The sequence below is a fragment of the Botrytis sinoallii genome, assembly GCF_014898435.1.
Source record: "Botrytis sinoallii strain Bc 23 chromosome Unknown BSIN_038, whole genome shotgun sequence".
Lineage (NCBI taxonomy): Eukaryota > Fungi > Ascomycota > Leotiomycetes > Helotiales > Sclerotiniaceae > Botrytis > Botrytis sinoallii.
The window spans coordinates 46,748-63,262 of NW_024066065.1; the positions used below are offsets into that span (position 1 = coordinate 46,748).

The following is a 16,515-nucleotide window of genomic DNA, read 5'->3' on the forward strand; positions in this document are numbered from 1 at the left end:
ATAAAACCAACCATGCAATTTCCAAACACCATCACACTCCTCTCACTCCTCGCCGCCACAGCATTTGCTGATCTCGGATCAGTCATCGCTGATGGAACATCCATCGGGGAAAAGGCTTCTGGCGCCGTAAATACTATCACATCAGACTATGCCCAAGCCCAGGCTACTCAAGACGCCCTTTCTACAGCAATATCCTCTCTATCCTCTGTCACTTCCATGGAAGCCACCGCCACCGGCTCCGCACTATCCTCCCTCTCATCTGAAGCATCCTCACTCTCTGAAGCCGTCTCTTCAATCTCCAAATCCCTTTCCAAATCCATCTCTCAAGCTTCTACATCCAACGCCGCATCATTGAGCTCCCAATCTAAGATTGCGACGTCTGCTCAAGCACAAGCTACGAGCATCAGTGCTGAGATCAGTAGTTTGGAAAGCATGGCAAGTACGGCTACAGGAAAGGCACAAACCGAGGCTTTGGAGAGCGCTAGTAGCTTAAGCTCGAAATTTGCAAGCGCCAGTAGTGTTGCTAGTGCCGCGGCTAGTGCTACTGCGGCTTCTGGAGATTCTCCAGAGAAGTATGTTCCGGTTTGGGGAGCTATGGTTGTTGGAGCTATGGGATTATTGATTTAAGGTTTCAAATTTTCTGTGAAATGTTGCGGGTGTTTTAGACAGTGTGGTTGCAATATACTCTGGAGTTTGTAAAGAAAAAGCTCAAATATATGCGAAGTCCCGTTTGAAGGTTCATATCAAGTGAATCATTCCTTAATTATTTGTCCTTCTGTTTTGTTTCGGCTTTTTGGTTATATGGATGTTGTTAGAAACATATGTTGCGCTAGTACTGACTTGGTGAGCTAACCCTCTTAACCTCGCTCACTTTCCATAGACCATTAGCTACACACAATACATAATAATATAAACAATTGTACCTTTGACAATCATATCGAAATTATGCCGAAGCATTCTAGAACTAGCAGCTTGTTAGAGATTATGGAAGGAATTCAAAGTAGCTGATTCAGGACTGCGGGTTTTCGTAAGCCCGAGGAAGAATTGTAGGTCACCGGAAAATCACATAGGTCTAGAAAAGAGCTCACCAAGAGATATCAAAAGCAATCAAGTTTCTAGAACAATGCGACGCATATGCCCAATATTGAATTGAACATCGGGATTGTTTTGAATATCTAAATGGACTCGGATATCTGAATTTACATGCATCCCAGACCTAGAGCCTGAGCATCGAGAACCACAACGAGAAAGCTTCATAAATCTGCCTCCAGCATTTAAGTTCTTCTATGTAGGATTACAATTTATTTACACTCCATTGTATAAACGGGGCACGGTTTAGCAGTTCTCAGTATTGAAGTAGCATATACTCAGGCAGGCTTGACGTTTATTACCGAATTTGCTCACCAAAATTATTCAAACCTCACTATTTTCAATATTAAATATCATTTCAATTAGAGATACATTCGAAGATATTCTATATAATGATCAATAGATAATCAACTTCAGGATTACACAATTACCTTTGATCAAATTTATTCAACATTTATCGAAGATTATCTTTGGTATACGAACTCCCATAATAAATTTTGGTGTAATTTGAAATTTGGCCTTAACATCCTTCAAAAAGAAGCCTGAGAATATGAAAATTAGAACATAGATTGCAATCAACAATTAGGAAAAAAGTTCATAAAAGGGATGAAGCCCCAAAGATATATATTTTATTCGTGAAAAGAGATGTTATACAATTAATCAACGCCGTATCAAAACACCCTTAGCATTTCCGAACATAACACATTCAATTCCTCTCGCTCATTATATCCGCCATCAATCTACAACAAGTATAAAGCCGCACCCAAAATAGCTCCTCCAGCCATTGGCACTTGTGTTCTCATAGCTCCCGAGCTAGAAGTAGCGCTGGCGGCACTCTTAGTGGCGGAACTAAGAGCACCGCTAGCTTTGCTAGTGGCACTTCTCACTTCGGAACTGGCGCTGGCGACGTCGCTGCTGATACTGCTCATGGCCGCGCTGATCGAACTCTTAACGGCACTGTCGGTGGCAGTCTGGGCGACGGAGCTCAAGCTAGAGATTTCGCTACTGGCTTCACTCTTGATGCTCGAGTATCGGGAGGCGGCAGCAGAGGTAACTGTGGAAAATGCGCCAACGGCGTCGGAGGTTGCTGTAGAGAAGGCTCCAGCGGCTCCAGAAGTTGCGGTGCTGAATGCGCCAGCAGCTCCTGATGTAACAGTAGAAGCGACTCCACCGGCACCTGAGGTGATAGTTGAAACAACGCCGGCAGCCCCTGAAGTTACAGTTGAGAAAGCGCCTGCTGCTCCTGAGGTGACGGTCGAAAAGACTCCAGCGGCTCCAGAAGTGACAGTATCAGCGGCTCCACCAATGGCAGATGTAGCTGTGCTTACTGCTCCGCCGACATCTGAGGTTATTGAGTTGACGATGCTACCGAGATCTTGTGCCGAAACACCAAGGGAAAGGAGGGCGATAACTGGAAGAACTTGAACACGCATGATGAAGGTATTGATTTTGATATATCGAAGATCGAAAAGTTGAGAGGATAGTAGGTAGATGTAGTGAATATCGAGAAGAAGAGACGTTTAAATATATCGATTCGTGAATTATTCGTTAGCAATTAGGAGAAAAAGAGCAAATTAAGAAAAGAGAGTGAACGCGGTGAAGCTTATATACATGTCGGTGCTCTGTTTCTACCTAGTAAAGCATTGTCACCTATAGGATCCCCATGCAGAAGAGATGATCAAAATCTCGTATAATTGCAAAAGAAAATGCGAATTTCCTGGAAACATGCGGTAGTTCGTCTCTGATATTCCATGCATAAACTTACATGACGTTGAAAAAGGGGTATGCTAACTTTAAAGAGACTAGCACTTGCATGGATACTGTGGCTCGGCTCGCTTAGGTAATTGAGATTCGCGGCAACTAACCAATTTTCTTTCGTTTCACTGTGGCTCGGCAGTCATGGGGCGAAATTGGATACCAATTTTTTTGTTAACCTTGATTCACTTCGAGGTTCGGTGACATTCCGAGGTTAATCCAAGGTTTTCCTCTTGAAAATATGTGCTGTCACCAAGATCAGGAAGTATCTTGCGCGTCATCTATAAATATCTTCATTGTTGTCAGTCCCAAGATTTTTTTCCTCCAATAGTTTAGGTAGGCTTTGATGTAACATCCAGCTTTCTACAGAATACACCGTAAAGACCGAGTAGTGAGTGATGTTGAGGCTGAGCTAGATTTCATTAGAGGGTATTCTAGGGACGAGGCTTTTTCATACCCCGTACTTTTTAGCACTGGTGCACTCGTTTTGCAGATCAAGTACCTAATGAAGTGAAATCAAGGCCAAGACGGGTACAATTCTAGAATGGTCCGCAGGGAGATATTTTGGGAACGAGGCTCTTCAGAATTTATCAATCTTTTTGCAGAAAAATAGGCTGAGTAGATGTGCGTTCCTGAACGGTCCAATCATTGAAAAGTAAATTTTGGACGAATGAAATCCGAGTGTCAAGTGTTTTGTATTGTTTATTATTAATTGTTTTTTATACAGCTACCTAAGCTTAGCTAGCTAGAGAGATTAAGCATACGCAGGCCAAACTGGGGAAGACCATGAAGCACCAGCAGCGATGAGCTGAGTGTCCATTGCTTCGGCTCCAGCACCGATGAACAAAAATTTGGAGAAGTGCACGGTACTGTAGTACTTGTATGTTGTGTTTCCAGGAATGAAGACAACATCGCCTTGAATAAGCGATAATGTCTCACCTTCCATCTCAACAGTCAACATACCCTCAAGAACCTCGAAAGCCGCATGGCCGGTATATGATGATGTTGGGATGGTGACGTTGGATAACTTGCGGGCAAGGGTAATGGTCGACAAAGAGAATGCGTCCTCGGATTGTACTGGAGTAACGAATGGCTGAATGATTTGGTATCCAGCGGCATCGTTAATGTATTGTGGTCCAAAGTCCTTGGCGACGTAGTATGGAGAACCTTGAGCGCCAAGAGCGTTGGCTCCAGTGTGCCAGGTACTGTTCAATGGAGCAGTACCGTTAATCGCATCTGTACGAGGAACGAAGTCAAGCTGGGTATAGACATCGAAATGTTCAAGAGAGCTAATGACTGAGGCGGGAGGAGAGCTACTGCCATTGACGACGAGGAGAGGATCGTAAGGAGGTTGGGTCTCCGAAGAGGCTGAGGTCCAGTTGGAATCGGCAAGGGCATAAAACAAGTCCCTAAAATATTATTAGTCTCCTGTCCAGTTGCAACTATAGCTTGTTATGCCTGGGCAACCTACTCAAATCCTCCAGGTGAGATAATTCCGACCATCTCAGTGTCGGGATCCAAAATTTGGAAAGTATGGGTTGTGTTGATTGGTACACTTCCGTAATCTCCTTGTGTCAAGAGTCTTGTCTCGGAATCACCATCCTTTTCAGTCCAAAGCTGGAAGCGACCTTTGAGGTTGAAGAAATTCTCATAATGCTTCTGATGAATGTGAGGAAAAACTCCTAAATCAGTCGAAGGTGGTGCGTTTGTTGCGAGAAGGGAGAAAGCACCTCCAGACGATGGTCCAGTAACTGGGAATCGATAGAGTTGGCTTCCAACCTGACAGCCAGATGCATCATAATGTGCAATTGCGTAGGGGCGGACGTAGTTAGGCACCTCTGTTACCCAGACTGAACTATTATCGCGGGCAGTAATGCGAGCGGACACGAGTCCAGCAGTAAGAACTGAAGAGGCCAAAGTAGAGGTGCGCATGATGAAGATGATAAAAAGAATGTAGATTTGAGGTGAAGGAAAAAGAGGAAGGTCTCTCAGGAACTTGCATGATATATATATAGGAAAAGAACCAGATCCACCCTTCCACTATTACTCGGTCCTCATATACCCATCTAAGAGATATTGCCGATGCAGATAACTGCAACGGCGCATATAACTAGAAAAGCAGTGGAAGGATCTTCAAGGGTACCGGTACTGTCACGACTCAGATGGGGTTGACCCCTACATCGTCCACTTTGTACATAACGTGGCATTGAATGATGTAAATAGGACTGTAGGTACCGTAGTGATAACGTTATTGTAATGTCTGGTCAAACAATGAGATGATTCAACTCACTCCGACTCTTTCGTTGTTCCGTATCATAATGTGTTTACAGTGTTTGCCCTCTCACATCTTTCGAATGTGAGTTTGAATCTCGACGGTATAGCATTTTATCGGTCACCTATGTCACTGAATTTCTGTGCAATTTACTTAGCAAGCATGAAATTTGTCTCCCCAGTGCTCGCCATCCGTCCACCTCAGATCGATTAGATTACGAAAAGGGTCGGATCTTAGATACTACCTTCCATTACAAGCATGTCGAAACTGCAAACACGTCCCAACTAGTCCACACAACTTTCGCACTAACAGGGCCACCCCGTGAAGATACGAATGCTCACTCTGTTTTTCCGTGACGGCAGCAGTACCGGTACATCGAGAGTCCAGGTTTGTGGGCGTCCGGTATTCAAACTGTAGCACGTACGTTGGTAGCATTCTGGTCAGGCTGAAGGTGGAAAGGTGGTAGCCGTAATTGCACATGCAGATCGAATGGGGAAAATGAGGAAACAGAGTGGTGGACGGGCGGGGAACTGAAACATCCGTCCAGTAATAATTGTACGCGCGAGTCGAAGCACGTTTTTGAACGGAGGTACGGAGTAGATGAATAAACTTTGTCTCACCGTTCGAGATAGCAAGAAACAACTTGTCTGGACAGAATGATCTAATTGGTGACGAAACAGAGACATGTCAACTTAGAAATGGGAAGATATCTTCGTACCAGTACCTCCAGTACCTGCATAAGTGTTCAATTCATCAGTGCATGCAGCTCGGATAGAAACAAAGAAGCAAATTGAAAACAAGTTTATTAATCAATCATCCCATTCATCAATAATTCTTCAACGATCAAGTGGACGGAAGGACAACCTAAGCACCAAAAGTCCGTCCGACTAGGTAGCCTCGAGGTAGTGTCCCAACCAGACTCCAAAACTGGAGTAGATCTGGCCCCAGTAGTGGACGAGTGGATATACCCAAGATCCGAAAGCTACTCCGTACAGTAACTGGAGAAATTCTTAATTATATGGAGACGAAGAATAGTGACATACTTGGTAGTGGACGGACAAGGGATGAACTCTGGCCAATAATCGGCCCGGCCTCCTGCTTTTATGGTCTTCGGTTTTGTAGGTTTATCCGATTAGAAAAGCCATGATCAGGATAAAATTATTCATGTTTGCACTTTCTACCTGATCTACGCTGACTAAAGATATACCAAAGGTATCCAAATCCCGAATCCAACACCAAATGCTATGCTATGCTCAAAATGCTTTACAATCAATTGCTCGCTTGACAACCCGATGAACCCGACCAGCTTTTAATCCAACGCCTGCGGACATCTTCTCACTTCCAATGTTCTACATTCGTTTCATTTTCTCTTCCTTGCGTGTTTGCTGCCCTCTTCTCTTGTTCAAAAACTTGCAATGTCTGAAACTCGATTCTTCCTTCACCCACCAACTGTCCCACACTTTGTACACACCAACTTTTGAGCTCTGCTCACACCCACCCCAACCTTCTTAGCCCTGAAGTCCTTCCCTCCACATTTTCTACATGCAATCATCTGATCACTGCCATCACTAGCTTCTCCTTCTACCTCTTGATCCCCATCTGTCAGATCAGAATTTGCATCACTGCTTAATCTAGAGATGATGCTGTTTCCACGAGATGAGGTGCCTGGTCGAAGAAGCTCGGGACCAAATTTGTTCCCATTTTGGTCCGCATTTGAGTTGTTCTTCCAATTTGCTGGGTTCCAAAATTGGTAGGATCTTCCTGTAGGGTCCATTTTATAGACACTAGAATTGCAATCTCCGTTGGGAGGAGGTGATGCAGGATTGAGTGTGAAGGACGGAGTGGGCGGTTGACTTGGGAGAGCTTGGTGCGATTGAGTTTTAAAGATTGATTGAGGAGGGCTACTTGTAGCAATGGAAGGTGGCCGATGACCGCCACTTATCGTTGTTGTTGTTGTGGGCACAACAATACCGTATTGCAGTTGACGAGTTGCGCTTGCAAGATTTGCCGGGGAAGATGGCGAGTAAGGAGCGCGAGTGAATTTACCAGGTGATATGCTACGGTCACTGCGATTGCTAAAGGGAGGAGGTTTGGTGTGAGAATTGGAGGTCTTAGGTCTATCGTTGGAAATTGACTTGCGCCAGTCGAGGATGTGATTGTCAAATTGCGTAACTGGCCCTGAAATAGAACTCTGGGAGATCGAGGTTCGGCGAGACTGGGAACCACCACTTTGACGTGTCATAATGCTGCTGCTTCGAGCGAGCATCTTTTTGGAAAATTGAGATGAAGTTTCCCATTGGTCATTACGTCTTTTCTGATAAGCGCAATCTTGTCGAAAGACCTTTATGCGACCAAGGTAATCCGCGGTTACAATGATATTGCCATCATTGTGATTGGACCTAGCAAGGTATGCAGAGGACTGTTCAGGCTTTTTGATTTGAGGTTCCTGAATGTCTTCAACAGAGATAGCAGCAGAATCGCGATTCCCTGCTTCACTTGTTGCACGAGATGTCGAGGGAAGAATCGATTCTTCTCTACTAAGTAGAGTCACAGGGGGCGGGTTGCATAAATCGTAGAGGGGATCTCCGGAACCACTGAGAAGTATTCTAGACTTCATCGGGGCCATCACAGCTGCTGTGACAACCTCAGAATGAGCCTCAAAGAATTCGCATGGTCTTTTGTCCTTACTCTCATTATCCGTTACTCCAAGAGACCAGATGTAAGCTTTGTGATCTTCACTACCACATATAACATACTTTGCATCATCACTGAATTGGGCAGTGATTTGACTGTAGGCATTTTCGTGACTTCTGAACTTCATCTCTAAAGCTTTGTCTCGAAGATTGTACATACGAACTCGAGAATCATTTGAAGTAATCAAAACTTTAGTTTCGCCTTCCGGGTCATTTGGAGGATAAACAATCGTGCGAATACCAGTGATTTTGCTTCCCTTTGCGTTCTTCCCCCTTGATGATCGGACATGGATTTGAGTGTGGTACTTTAAGCCCTCGGTCTCGTAGAACAAGCAGATCCCACTGAGAACACCAGCTATGGCGGTCTTTCCATCTGGACTGAAAGCTACCGCCGTTATAAGACCTGGCAATTGATTCCAAAAGGCGACACTTTTGTCGGGAATACTCCAAAGCCGAAGAATTGAATCTAGTGACCCAGCCAAGAAGAAGCGATCGTCTCGGGGGTGAAAGGCTATCGATGTAACAAAGTCCTTGTGGTTAAAAGTGCACAAACACTCCGGTCTGCTTATGTGCCACAATCTAACAGTCTTGTCCATTGAAGAAGATAGCAAGAAATTGTTCTTGCTCCAACTAAGATCCAGAACATCCAGAGTATGACCTTCAAATTCCTGTACCGGCTTAGATTTGAAAACAGGTGCGCTCAATTTTTCACCATCCTCATCAAATTCATGCGCTCGCCGCTCCTCTGCGGTCGATATCACTGCCCAAATTCGAACCACTCGATCCTTCCCTGCCGCGGCGAAATATTTTCCATCTTTACTAAACTCAGCTGCCCAGACTGCACCGCTTGACCTTGGTGGTTTCGACAACTTGTTAGGATGTTCCGAATTTGTCGGAGTTTGTACGTTCTCATTCATGGACGGATTTTTCGTGCCGCTCAATTCCTGGGCAAGAAACATGCGATTAAACTCCGTAGTCTTCTTGTGATGAGCTCGAACTTTGATATATCGTGGGGGCTCCTTGTGTCTCGGAATGTAGCCGTTTGCCCCTATCGATGAAGAAAAGACATGGGCATTCATGCCCTCAGTGCGTGGATCGCCCAGTTCTGATTCATCATCATCAATCTCTGGTTCTTCATTCTTCTTCCCCCCTAGTATATTGAACCGATTCAAAAATGAGACTCCTTTCCTGCAATTGATTAGCTTTTATATAGATAATCCAGAGCCAACTTCCGCCAATATAAGTAGCCAAGAGAACATAATGAGTACATTCGCAAGTAGATCCCTACACATCCGATCGTGCCAAGTATTGACTTACTTCTTGTCTTTTGCCAGGTTACTGTCGCTGCGAATCTCCGGGGTCAGTTGCCTACCAGGAGAACCTGTGCCAGGACTCCCTGGCTCTGGAACCTCTGGAAGAACGCTTCCTGAGACAGAAGCATTTCGAAGTTTTTGGGGTATTGTATTCTCGGTATTCGTACGCTTCAGAATGTGCTACATATCCGTCAGCAAACGTGTGCCTTTCAAGCTAATGTGGTTGTCCGTAGAGAGTGATCAAATGAGAATATCCGGGGTCGCATACATGTGATAGAGGGTCAATAGCAGTAGAGGTTCGGGCAGATGCTGTGTCGCTTCCGTTCTCTTTGGCCACTCCATTTCGAATGAGTTTTATCGCAGACTTCCTTGGAGTTGTGGAATGCCCATTGTCTGGAAATAAAACCTATCAGCACATTGTATTTGGGAAGCGATAAACCCCTCAAAATTGGGAAGACCCCATCAAAGTAGTCTATAAACAAGCATGAACCTCACAACATGTGAAATGGCCGACATACCTTCGGATGAAGTTGCAGAGTGTGGTCTCCCTCCTTCGGTCGTTGGTGATCCAACAATATGTTGTTGCTCCTTGCTGCCCTTCAACTGTTCATCTGTCACTTTGATACTCGGCAATTCTGCGTCAGACATTGTGCCTCCAAGTCCATGAATCCAGTGATTTTGAAATCTTGTGTAAGTCGATTAGATAAGGCGATGTAGATTTGTATGCGTGGCCACTTCCTCTTGTTTGCCCGATTGCTGAGATTCCACTCTCTTCCGGGGGGTTTATCCAAAAAGTTAGGCTTGTCGCGATGGAAACAGATGTTCGAGCACGAGCACACAATGAGTGTTTGGGGTGAAAACTTTATGATTTTCTGGACATTTTGAATTGATTTGAATTGCATCTAAATTAATGAATGAATGACTACGGCAAGTCGTCAAGGGATCATTGGGGATGTAGACAAAATGTACCAAAGAAATCCTATTGGCTTCTGGCCCTATTATTCGCTTTCTTGACGTAATCATCGATGGCCCAACGATCACAGTGGTTTTAACACAAACTCATCTAGGCGCTTGAGACCTTGGGGGGTTTCAGGGTTCAACGTCGTTCTTTTCTAAGTAACGAGGCTACCTACCTAGGTAGATACTCGTAGTAATAATTGATAATTGAGATGCCTAAGAAAGCGGTGTCGAGCTAGAATGGCAGAATTAAAGAACAGACGTCGAGACTTTATGGATATCCCACTCAGTCCAAAAAACTATAACATTTGAAAATATTAGTTGATAATGGAAACAGAAAGGAAAACTGCAGATCATCTTATTTACCTCCGTCAAGCCCTCGACCTTGCCCGGCTGTCTCCACCCAAACCTACCAATTTCTGTGTTGGCGCAGTACTTCTCAATGCTTCAACAAATACTATTATCGCAACAGGCTACACATTGGAGTGTCCTGGCAATACACACGCAGAACAATGCTGCTTCATAAAGCTCTCTCAAGCTCACAATATACCTGAAGAACGACTTGCGGAAGTTTTGCCGGAAAACACGATATTATATACTACAATGGAACCATGTGCAAAGAGATTGAGCGGGAATGTGAGTTGTCTAGACAGAATCCTGAAGTTGGGTGAAGGTGGAAAAGGCATTCGTAAGGTAGTGGTCGGTGTGAAAGAGCCAGAGAAATTTGTGGGCGAAAACGAAGGGAGGAGAAGATTGGAAGAATCGGGCGTTGGGGTATTACTGGTTGAGGGACTAGAGGAAGAAATATTGAAGGTTGCTACAGCAGGCCATATTCCGGCATCTGATGGATGAACAGTCATGCTCCGCGTTTGATATGGAAATAGCACACCAGTTTTTCCGAGTCGGATATCGTATACCTTGAGGTTACCCGTGAATTGGACGAATGTATGGTTTGAATGGAGTAATTCGCTTCCTTCGAGATCAGGTGCATTAGCCCATCGATAATACCACGCCTGATTTCTATTCTAGATGGTCAATCTCCTCCAACTTCTTCAAGGTCAAGCAATGTATTTGCAATTTTCACGAGGATCATGCAAGGCTCATATCCAGAGTGATACTTCCAGAAAGGTAGGCAAGTTTGTGATACCATCTGCTAAGAGCACTGTTTGAAACCCACATGCTTGATGCGATCAGTTATATCAATCATGCATAACTGTATTGAAGTAAGAGTTGCTGTATTATTGGTCTCGCCGTATCCAGGAGCGGGAGGTCGTTTTCAGGGTTGGCTCGCCAGCGACAAATATCTCGTGGATGTTTTCTATCACACTGGATATAAGTAGCTATAATATTCTGCTCTCTCGCTTCGCCTTACTATATAACCTCAAAACCTCCTCGAACCTATGCATCACACGCCTCGATGGCGCAGCGGTAGAATTCAGCATTCTCGAGAATGTTGTCCGCCTTTCTACTTAGCATTGCGACTGCTACGATCGGACAGTGACATTGTCGGGTATATGAATTATAGAAAGTATAACATATGCGATAATGGCTCATTGGGGTTAAAGAGCGTCGCGCTCTTACAAACTTTTGTGATTTTTATGGAGCGGAAGTGAAGTGAATATTTTTGTGGAGATCGAGGATGATCGAGGATTTGTTTTGGGGCATATGACTTTCTCAATGCATGGACGATATATTCCTATATAACAGGTGTTCGTAGAGAAACCTCGATATGCTGGAAAGCTTTTGGGTTCTCTGAGTATCAACAATTTATTATTGGGCTCCGCGATCAGGAACCCAAATATTAGACTCGTCTCCATAGTCTCATTGGGACAACTGTCAAATTAGTTTTTGGCCATACTTTCTATGCACATATGCACCTATGCAATATGTTGCTATTCTTGAGCTGCTTGGAGTGTTCTTCTGGCCTTGGTCTCCCTTCTGGTGTATACTTTTTGTTAGCTGGTGCATTGTCTACGGAGATGATTGTAGTCGCCACTAGTAGAGGTGATTGCGCTGAGGGAAGATCAGGGACCTTTCATTCTCCTTGCTCATTTTTCTTGCATGTTTCCACTTGAGTCAACCTAATCTTGTTTCCCACCCTCTCATTCAACATCCCAAACCTTTACCTAGCAACACGTGATAAAAGCATGCAAAAAGACTTTTGTTGCATATCTGGTTTTCAGGTTCAGTTTCATTTTTAATTTCATTACGAGAGAGCAAGGCAAATCTAAACATGATAAGAATTAAGATGTGCAACAAATCCTTTCTGCCGAAAGCTAGCCAATCAAAGGAGCACATTCAAACTTTTCAGGTGAATATACCAGGTTCCTACTGGTGATTTGATTCAAGGAGGATCAAGTTTATTTGGTATCTATCTTCCGTGTATCTATTATGTGTATCCATCTAGTCTGTTCAGTCTCGACAAGCGGGGAAGACGAGAAGAGATCCAACAATCGACTTACCTTTCCATGCCAGATATTTATGAATTGCTGCAAGAACTTAAGAGCTCAAACCATCTCTCGCTCTCAGCTACGATTTATTTCAATATAACGCCGACAATGCAAATTCGACATAGTATCACAAATATTCTTGGGTATGGAGCCCAAGCTTCGCAACTAACCCCATCGTACTCACCAATTATACGAGGAAAGAGGAGCAAGGTCACATATTTGGGTGCGATATACAAACAAATTGCAACATGGGATGTGTATCAACAAGTCCAACACATTTACGACATCAATCTAGTTCTAGTGTTGGGGAATGTCACGTTGAAGTTGAGACTTGTGGCTTGCGCTTGGGAAAGTAGACGAGGTAGGATTTGTTGCTTCGCGACAGTTAAAAAAGATGATGGGAAGGAGGTGAGGGGATCGATGGGGGAGCATGAAGGTGTTCCAAAATTTCGTAGTTGGTTGAGGAAAGAAGGGAAATATGTGGTTGCAAATTGGAGTACTGGGAGTGAGCGTGGTCTTGAACTCTTAGCAAACGGTTTTCTTGTTGGAGACGAGATATATATATCTGTTCCATATCAGATACAATTAGAACATAGATTTGCAACACCATCCTCAGCTTCGCTCTCTATATTCTTACTCAACTAGCCGTCTCATGCCGTACATTATCAAGTCATCAAAGTATCGATATCAGTTGGAAAGAATGCAGGGATTAATATCGGCCAGGCCGTTACGAATACCAACGGATCTCCACAGATTACGCTTTCGTCATCTTCGTGTGCAGGGTCCAAAGCTGACGTTCTGTTTCATTTTGGCATAAGTGTATCTGAAAGGACGAGGGCTCCAGGAGGATAAACGTTGGTTAATTGAACGGCTCGATATCGATGTTTGATAGTGAAGGGTTACGTAAAGTGAGGGTGGTTATCTTTCCCCACATTTTCGTGGGAAGTGGAGTTAGCTTTGGCCATGATATTGAAACTAGGCCTGGCTCGGGAGTGAAGTTTATTTATATACTCTGTGTGACAGATATGGAGGTTCTTCAACAGGTGATGCAGAAACACTATGGTTAGAAGTGATATAATAACTTGTAATGAGTAAATATCACCATATCTTGGCAAGGGTGTATAAAAACGCATGGGAAAAGATATTCATGTTTGATTACGCATTAAAGATAGGACAAGAGCTCTTCCAAGCATCTTGCCGGAACTAAACCTCGATGCTGCATACTTCATGGTGCGCGATAAGGATGACAAGGAATATTAATTGGTGCAAGATAAAAGATAAGCAATTTCTGGTGTATCTTTTCATATCTAGTAGATGCGGGCAGTTTTACCATTGGCCTGGTATTGTCACAATACATGATGTTTCTTCATATGACTTATGTTTTGTTGTTCTGTGTTGATGATCATTTCAGATAAATTCAAGAAGGTCCTAAGAAATACCCAACGATGGACTTGTGTATACATAGATGTAAATGACGAAGAAACTAACTACCAAAGTAGAAGGAAACCATAAAAACGATAAAGTGAAATTTATATCAAGATAAAGAAATTGAAAACGAAGCCACCAAGAGAAGTTCACCCGATTCCCGAAGCCACCTCTTGATAGCAGGGGTTCAGGCTAAACCTTCCTGATCAAGTATAAGATCTGATAGCTGATGTACAACCCCTTCCGCCCTGTGAGCAAACGTGCTTCAAATGGAATTCTGTCATGCCTTGCGGGTATTTGATAAACCTCCGTGTACTACATAGATATGCCACGTCCGCGATATCTTCTCCAAACCTACAACAATCATCCTCATATCGAAGATGGCTACTTTGACACAGTCGAAGAGCAATACATCGGCTCACAATGACTTGATACGTCGTCCTTCTGTCACGACGGCGTTGCCGGCTGGGGATAGCCCAAATCTTGAAGGCTTGAGTGCGGATGAAGCTGCACTGACGGCTCTGGGTTATAAACAAGAGTTCAAGCGAGAATTCTCCTTGTGGACAACTTTTTGTGTTTCTTTTGCTGTGCTTGGATTGTTGCCCAGTTTCGCGAGTACCTTGTATTATGGAATGGGCTATGCAGGTACTGGAGGAATGGTTTGGGGGTGGTTGGTAAGTTGGTTCTTCATCCAATGTGTTGCTATGGGAATGGCAGAGTTGTGTTCGAGTATGCCAACTAGGTGAGTGTTCTTCGATATTGTTCAAAAATGCAAGCGCTAAATATTTTCAAGTGGTGGATTGTATTATGCTGCAGCAGTACTCGCTCCTCCAGGATGGGGTCCATTCGCAGCTTGGATAACTGGATGGTCGAATTGGATGGTCCAGATCACAGGAGCACCCAGTGTGGACTATGCGCTCGCTGCCATGATTCTAGCTGCCGCATCAATCACTCACCCCGAGTACGAGCCAACAAATTACCAGACGTTCTTATTGACCGTCTTGATCATGATCATCCATGGAGTTATATCAAGTATGCCAACATTATGGATTGCGAAGTTCAATTCCTTTGGATCGACGTTGAATATGATAGCTTTGTTGGTGGTAATCATTATGATTCCAGCTTCGGTCACCGGAACTGCCACAACGCCAAAATTCTTTCCTTCGAAGGAGGTCTGGTCTATCCAGAATGGTACCGATTGGCCAGATGGAGTCGCAGTACTCATGTCGTTTATCGCCATTATTTGGACGATGTCTGGATATGATGCCCCGTTCCATCTCTCGGAGGAGTGCAGTAATGCCAGTATCGCAGCCCCACGCGCCATCGTTCTGACCAGTGGAATTGGAGGTCTTATGGGGTGGGCTTTGCAACTTGTGGTTGCTTACACTGTCATCGATATCACCGAGGTCATTGACTCCCCGCTTGGACAACCATGGGCATCGTATCTCGTTCAAGTGATGCCACAGAAGATCGCGCTCGCTATCCTTGCCCTCACTATTATGTGCGGATTTTTTATGGGTCAAGGATGTATGGTGGCCGCTTCTCGAGTAACTTTCGCCTATGCCCGAGACGATTGTTTCCCATGTTCTTGGTGGATCAAGAGAATTAATAAGTCTACATACACTCCAGTCAATGCCGTATGGTTCAATACTGTCATAGGTTGCCTTCTCCTGTTGTTGATCTTTGGCGGAAGCGTAGCCATTGGCGCCATCTTTTCCGTTGGTGCCATCGCAGCCTATGTTGCCTTTACCATCCCTATCTTTATTCGCGTATTCTTCGTTGGCGATAGATTCCGACGTGGACCATGGCATCTTGGCAAATTCAGCAAGCCGATTGGAATGGCCGCCTCTTCTTTTATCCTTGTTATGATGCCAATCCTCTGCTTTCCAGCGTATAAAGGAAACGATCTCACTGCCTCTTTGATGAACTGGACCGTGGTTGTTTATTTCGGACGTAAGTACTCTTAGATTTTGAGACTCTCTTAAATCCATCTTCGGCGGCTAATGATAGATTCAGCGATGAGTATAGTAATGATCTGGTGGTTCGTATCAGCACATAAATGGTTCAAAGGACCTGTGATCAATGTCGAGGTAGGTTACATACATCCCACACTAACATTCCAGCCACGAAGGCTAACACTGGTAATCCCAGCATCATATGATGGGTAGAGACCCGGAAGAAATTATGGAAGGAGTTGAAGATAGTTCAGATGATGGAAAGACCAAGCAAAGTCCTTTCGAAAAGAAAGCCGAGCTGGGAGGGGATCGGGCTCTTGGAACTTCGGCAGTAACTCAGTGAAAGCTCCTGGGTCTACAAGCATATCAGTATTGAAATTTGTTGAGACAGCAGGAACGGTGAATGTACATCGATATCTTAACCAATAATTAATTGTTCTTCTCTTGCATTAGTTGCAAAACAATCATAGTAACGTATACACCAATTCCGAATACCATACAGGAGACTGGCTCCATGTCAGTTGTAGGCTGGGTTTCAAGGTGTAAAGTATGAGAAAATCTTATCGAGGGAGAACTTTCTGATGGAGATTTGAACAACGTGTGCAT

At 44.2% G+C, this 16,515-nt stretch overlaps 6 protein-coding genes across 6 annotated transcripts; 3 read left to right on the forward strand and 3 right to left on the reverse strand.

The window, feature by feature from the left end:
* Positions 1-12: 12 nt before the first annotated feature.
* EAF02_011950 (uncharacterized protein) lies at positions 13-627 on the forward strand (the record flags this gene model as incomplete). Its single annotated transcript, XM_038907998.1, has 1 exon — positions 13-627. The coding sequence occupies one exon, from the start codon at positions 13-15 to the stop codon at positions 625-627; it is 615 nt and encodes a 204-aa protein (XP_038752173.1).
* Positions 628-1,829: 1,202 nt separating this feature from the next.
* Positions 1,830-2,522, reverse strand: EAF02_011951 (uncharacterized protein; the record flags this gene model as incomplete). Its single annotated transcript, XM_038907999.1, has 1 exon — positions 1,830-2,522. The coding sequence occupies one exon, from the start codon at positions 2,520-2,522 to the stop codon at positions 1,830-1,832; it is 693 nt and encodes a 230-aa protein (XP_038752174.1).
* A 1,076-nt stretch (positions 2,523-3,598) lies between these two features.
* EAF02_011952 (uncharacterized protein) lies at positions 3,599-4,776 on the reverse strand (the record flags this gene model as incomplete). Its single annotated transcript, XM_038908000.1, has 2 exons — positions 3,599-4,253; positions 4,316-4,776. 2 exons carry the CDS (start codon positions 4,774-4,776, stop codon positions 3,599-3,601), a joined length of 1,116 nt encoding a protein of 371 aa, XP_038752175.1.
* Positions 4,777-6,554: 1,778 nt separating this feature from the next.
* Positions 6,555-9,770, reverse strand: EAF02_011953 (uncharacterized protein; the record flags this gene model as incomplete). Its single annotated transcript, XM_038908001.1, has 4 exons — positions 6,555-8,997; positions 9,127-9,302; positions 9,391-9,515; positions 9,641-9,770. 4 exons carry the CDS (start codon positions 9,768-9,770, stop codon positions 6,555-6,557), a joined length of 2,874 nt encoding a protein of 957 aa, XP_038752176.1.
* Positions 9,771-10,406: 636 nt separating this feature from the next.
* On the forward strand, positions 10,407-10,931 carry EAF02_011954 (uncharacterized protein; the record flags this gene model as incomplete). The annotated part of the gene is made up of 1 exon (XM_038908002.1): positions 10,407-10,931. One exon carries the CDS (start codon positions 10,407-10,409, stop codon positions 10,929-10,931), a length of 525 nt encoding a protein of 174 aa, XP_038752177.1.
* Positions 10,932-14,334: 3,403 nt separating this feature from the next.
* Positions 14,335-16,252, forward strand: EAF02_011955 (uncharacterized protein; the record flags this gene model as incomplete). The annotated part of the gene is made up of 4 exons (XM_038908003.1): positions 14,335-14,696; positions 14,748-15,907; positions 15,971-16,044; positions 16,106-16,252. The coding sequence occupies 4 exons, from the start codon at positions 14,335-14,337 to the stop codon at positions 16,250-16,252; spliced, it is 1,743 nt and encodes a 580-aa protein (XP_038752178.1).
* Positions 16,253-16,515: the final 263 nt, after the last annotated feature.